The sequence below is a fragment of the Phaseolus vulgaris genome, chromosome 9 (genome assembly GCF_051622355.1).
Source record: "Phaseolus vulgaris cultivar YP4 chromosome 9, ASM5162235v1, whole genome shotgun sequence".
NCBI lineage: Eukaryota > Viridiplantae > Streptophyta > Magnoliopsida > Fabales > Fabaceae > Phaseolus > Phaseolus vulgaris.
In genome coordinates this window covers 25,693,614-25,699,388 of record NC_143506.1, presented here as the reverse complement: position 1 = coordinate 25,699,388, position 5,775 = coordinate 25,693,614, and the positions used below count along the sequence as shown (strand labels likewise).

At 28.6% G+C, this 5,775-nt stretch overlaps 1 protein-coding gene across 1 annotated transcript; it reads right to left on the bottom strand.

Moving 5' to 3' along the window:
* Positions 1-2,870: 2,870 nt before the first annotated feature.
* On the bottom strand, positions 2,871-3,661 carry LOC150025224 (uncharacterized). Its single transcript, XM_090295747.1, has one exon. It carries the CDS (start codon positions 3,507-3,509, stop codon positions 3,162-3,164), a length of 348 nt encoding a protein of 115 aa, XP_090151873.1. The 5' UTR covers positions 3,510-3,661; the 3' UTR covers positions 2,871-3,161.
* Positions 3,662-5,775: the final 2,114 nt, after the last annotated feature.

The following is a 5,775-nucleotide window of genomic DNA, read 5'->3' as shown; positions in this document are numbered from 1 at the left end:
ACATGACTATGTAAAAAAAAATAATCTCCAATTTTTTCAGTTTTCCAATCGTGTGCAACCATGTAAAATAGTGTGCAAGGTTGTGGCGGTTGAATGACCTACTAAGTCAAAATATTCCAGAAACTTTTGGCCTTAATAGGTAAGCCTCTTCACCTATTCGACTCGAGGCTGGAGGACTATGTATTGTCCCCAACCTGGGAGGAGTAGCCATGGTTTGACTGAGCATGTAAAGAAAGGAACTTCATGTTGGTGTTAAGTCTAAATGTCAGGTGAAGGCGTGTTTCCCTTTACTTGCCATAGTGGTGGCTTGAGCTCGTCCTTTGAGCGTCATGTTTGTTCATCATTTGGTGTCAATCATGAAAGTCACCTCAATCAAATTCAACGGTATAGATGGCAACAATAATTCTATTATTGAGATTTTGGAGAACTTAAGCAACTAAATTGTTCTAATTCATATTGAAAGTAGTGAATTTAAGTTAATAAATTTAAGTGTGTTTAACAATATAGGAATTTCATATTTATAAGGGATTTATTCTCGAACTGTGTATACTAAGTAATTATTGGAAAACTAATTTGAGAGGAAAAAAAAGTTGGATATTAGAAAAACAAATCCTAATATTGTACATATGTATTTTATATGAATTATAAGTTAAATATGGATAATGTTATACAAATTTGTTTAATTTTGGTTCAATTATGTTTTTCTCGTAAAAAAAATTAATATTATGAAATTCTATTTTTAAATTAAGATTTATTATTTTTATATATGGATATAAAATGTGAGATATGCTCTGCTAAATTTTTTAATACAAGATTATTATTTGATGAAGAACTTATTTAATATTTGTATTTTAATTTTATTTCAATTTTAATTAAAATTTTACATCAAATTATTTTATATAAATAAAGGTTAGCACAACTATTGATAAGATGAATTTGACCAAACTTTAGTAATTTTTAACTTTTCAAGGATTAAATAGGAGAGGATTTGAGGATTAAATCGATGGTTTGCTTATTTTATATTAAACTGCTTATATAATCTTATCTCTTAAAAATTTCCTTGTTTAATATTAAACAATGCACAAGATTATTCTAGCTATAGCTTTTTATACATGCTATTTCACAACGAATTCAACTTCTTAGACTTTAGATTAATCCCTACAGTGTAAGGTGTACAATAACAAGTCCTCATTTTGCATATTTTAGTTTTAATAAATGATAGTCATTTTCATTATATTATAGATTAGTTATATTCAACTTTGATGTTATTTTTTTTTAATTAATAAGTATGATACTTTGATGGCTTGTTAAAATAAAACCACTATTAGATAATTTATTATATTAAAATTTTAACTATTTTTTATTGTTGTCTAATTTTAATAAGTGATCAAACTATCTTTATAGACTGCTGATGAATCATTTTGCTTGGACTATATCCACTTTCAAATAAAAATTTGCCCACCTTTTGATATGATAACATTTTTTATTATTAATGGCATAGATGTAAAAGTCAATTGTTAAGAAATCGATGGTTTACGTCTTCAACAAGTTACTTCATTTCTTATTAACATAATCAATAGTTAGTAGAAAACCAAAATACTGAAACTATAATCATAATTATCTATGCTTTAATTCTATAAAATTGAGTTGAGATTAAAGTTTACTAGTTTTGTAAAATTGAATTGAATTTAAAATTTAAGTATGAGAGCTTGTTCTAGTGAGGTTGTTAAATATTAAATAAAAGTTTTAAATTTTATTTTAAAAAAGTTATACAATTAAATTCTTTAAACGATAAGTGTATTTAATGGAATTACTTGTAAGTTAAATCACAACTTTGTTTTTCTTTAATTTATATTCCTGATATTAGTCCTTATATCTTCTTTCCATTATTTTAATATCGTATTTCATAAAATTCGTAATTTTTTAATCAAATTTTATATTTTGTATGTGTTTTTTTTATATTTTGGACTAATTGAATTATAATTTAACTTATTCATTTCAGTTACCATAAAAAAAATTAATTAATTAAAATATAAAAATGAAAAAACGAATATGAGCTAAAAAAAGTCAAAATCGAAGATTTTCTTAAATATAGAAATTAAAATTGAAAAAAACTAAAATTTCATATAAAAATAAAAAATATTGGTTTATCAGTATTTCGAATCTCACTTAAATGGGTAAAACAAAAAGATACATCCAAGAACATTTAGATAAATAGATATTTATGAACTTCCATCCAATTCAATTCAAACTTTTGGAGATATATATGCATTTTGAGTTATTAGTTCAAATTCAACCAATCAAACTTAAACTTATTGTTCATTAGAGTAATGAACTTTGGTGTTGAACTCATTAATCTAATAGAACTCATGTATTATATAATATATTCTTAAGTTAAATTATTAAATATATATCGTAAAAAAATGGAGAAAAATCACACACACATATATATAACATTTTTTTTCCTAATATTTTTACCTAAACATTCCTTAGAGCTTCTTTAACACGATAAAGTCCCTCAATCCAACTTTCTCTTTAATTTACGGTTTTTATTAAAAAGGAAAATATTTTTTTATTTGTAGGAACTTTTTAAAGGCGAATATTTCTTATATAGCGTTGCTACGCAATCATAAACGTCATAATTTTATTTTTTTTGTAAATTAGAAATTGTATTTCAAAATCCAACACACGCACCTTCCTAGCTTTGATTGTAGAATTTAATGTTATTTTTAATGATTGAATAGTTCAGAGAACGTGACCACACATTTATGTAAGTTCGAATTATTTCACTTCTCACAACAGTGAATGCCAGCAAGTTCTTCCGCGTACAGATATATGCCATATATTTAAATTATTTCATATAAAACAAATAGTAATAACTTTTTTTCTCATAAGATTTATTTTTTCTTAAAAAAATTAAACTTTACAATTCATACCCCTAGACAAAGCAAAGAGCTTCAAAGACTCATTCATGGATGAACCAAAGAATCTTGATGCCCAAAGAAAAGCATAGCACATAACTTCCAATGTACACAACTTCTTCTACTTGAGATTTTCACTTTCACCCATCTCAGTTCCACATCTAAACACAATTAAGATTCACAAGATGGTTTGAATTAAGGCCACAACATTGTGCAACTGAGTCACAACACAAGACAACCTCAGACACCAGTAATACATGAAAACATTCTCTGACTCCTAAACCTTACAAGTTTGTTTGAAGAGGTGGAAACAACACCTGTTCTCATCTGGGTGGATTGAAAACCATTATCGAAATCTCCAACAGAGTTGTGTCGGCGGTGAGCAGGTTTGTGATCTTCAGCATGATGATGGTGAAACACTTTGTGGGGTGGTGTCTGATTCCGAAGGGTATGGTCCTGAGTTTGAGGGTAGATCTCAGGCATGCTGATGTTGTAGCTGAGAGCAGATCCTGATGAAAGACACTCATATTGGCTTCGAGTTTTGGTTTTCTTGATTGCTTTGTAAACCAGAGGCAGAAGACCCTCCATAGTATGAGTTTTTCTTTTCCTTTTCTTCACTGATATGAGGAAATAAAATGGTGATGAAAGAAGGGAATGGAGATATAAAGAGAGTGTGGTGGGTTTTGGTTCGAGGAACCAGGAAGTTGCTGGGGTAGGTGGCTTTCCGTTTTTAATTATTCTGAATATGAAGGACCATATATTTATATATTTATTGACATCTCATATGGTGTTTGACTTTTGACCAGTTAAACATAAGTGTTTAGGGTTTAATTCTTATCTTCTAGAGAAAACTTATTAATACCACTACTTGATTCTGTGTGTGAATAAAACAACTTTTATCATTGGTGTGTCAAATTCATCATTGTTGTAATGGAAATATGATTTCCACCACATGTTCTATTTCATATAAAAATGACATTCTTTTTAGTAGACTTTTATCTCTCTTTTTTCTTAAGGGTTAGGTTTGTTTGACAAAAGTTTGTCATGTTTTATTTTTATTTTAAGTTTTAAGATAATATAACTTTTTAAATATATTTTTCATCTAGTAACACAAAATTTGATTTTCTCTCTAATCTAAACTTTAGATCTAGTTGAAACTTTAGACATATTTGTAGTAAAGAAATTATTAGAATAAATCATCATCTTATTTTCAACGTAAATTATATTATAATATTAATAGTGTAGATCGAATTATAATATTATAACATTCACATTAGCGATGAGTCAACATGAAATATTTTAACATTCTAGTCTGTTGGAGATTCCACATCGATTACAGATTAGGACATTTCATTCATCGTATATAAGTGAGTGCAAATTTCACTTCATGAGTCGGTTTCATGGGGTTGAGTTAAACTTAAAGTACATTTCATAATATAGTTCATGAAAATATATTTGAAATATAAAAAAAAAACTAACAAAAACTCATTTTAATAATTTTCTTAATAGTAAGATTTTGATTTTACAAATACAATAACGAACAACATATTTAATCCTATTTAATTTAATTTAATTAATATGTATTGATGCTTAAAACAAAGATTTTTTTCTTAATTGGTCTTGGGTGTAGAGCACAATTGATATCACAGTCAATTCAGCCATCTCATCCTAAAGGTTGAATAAACTTACCCATAAACAATTTTTAAAAACTGTTAGGAAAAGATAAGCATTTCCGCAACCTAAAAAAGTTTGCTCTAACGACTTTTCTTAGCTTGGCTTTAATAATTGTTATATTTAACCTGTCTAGATAAATATTCTGCAACATTCTTGTGCCTCTTTAAATAAATCATCACCTTAAATTTGAACAAAAATAAAACAAAATTAACTTTATCAATAAAGAAATGCGATACTAATTTAATTTATAAAAAGTGTGAGCATTTGGTTCTTCAGTAATAAAAGTTAACACATGGTTGGTTTCATCCAATTTTTAAAACATCTAATACTCTTCTCGTGAAATATATGAAAAGATTGAAAAAAAATTGAAAGGACCCACTTTTTTTTTTTTAATATTCTTTCTTAAATTAACAGAAAACCAAGAATCACTGTACAATAAACCTTAAAAATACCATAAATAACGACATTTGATAGAAACTCGTTGTAAAAAAGAGTGCGGTGGTATTTTAGTAAATAAGCATTGATAAATAATGACGGTAGATCTTTTAACTGTTGTTAATAAAGATTTAAGGATAAAATAACGACAGTTCTTTTTTGAACCGTCGTTAATAAAGAGTTGTGGGTAAAGTAACAACGGTAAAGTGGGAAATCGTCGTTAAAAACCATCGTTAAAAGAGTGAAAATTAACTCTAAAGCTCAGCCTGTGCTCTCATTCATTCTTCTTCTCATTCGCGCCTCTCTCCCTCTCTAGTACACTCAACGCAACTCTCCCCACCTTCGACCTACCCCCTCCGCGCCCCAAGGTCTCTTCCCATGCCTCTCTCCCTCTCCACCATAGTGAACACCGCTCCTCTACACATGCATCTCTTTTCCTCTCTCCTTCGCGTATCTCTCATTTGTGCACGCAAGCAACTACCTCACCACCAACCTTACGCACGCCGCCAACACCTCCACATGCTTCCAGGACATCCACACACCACACCTCTTGGACCTCCACACGTAAGTTTGAAGTATTTTAAATTTTTTTAATTAAATATTTGCATGTATGTGTTGATTACTTAGTAGTTTAGGATTTGTGAGAACTTCATTTAGTGATAGATTTGGAGTTGCAAAAAATTAGCGCGAAAAAACTTCAAATGGTCATAATTTTTGTTAGATGCACTAAAGCAGAAAGTTTTGA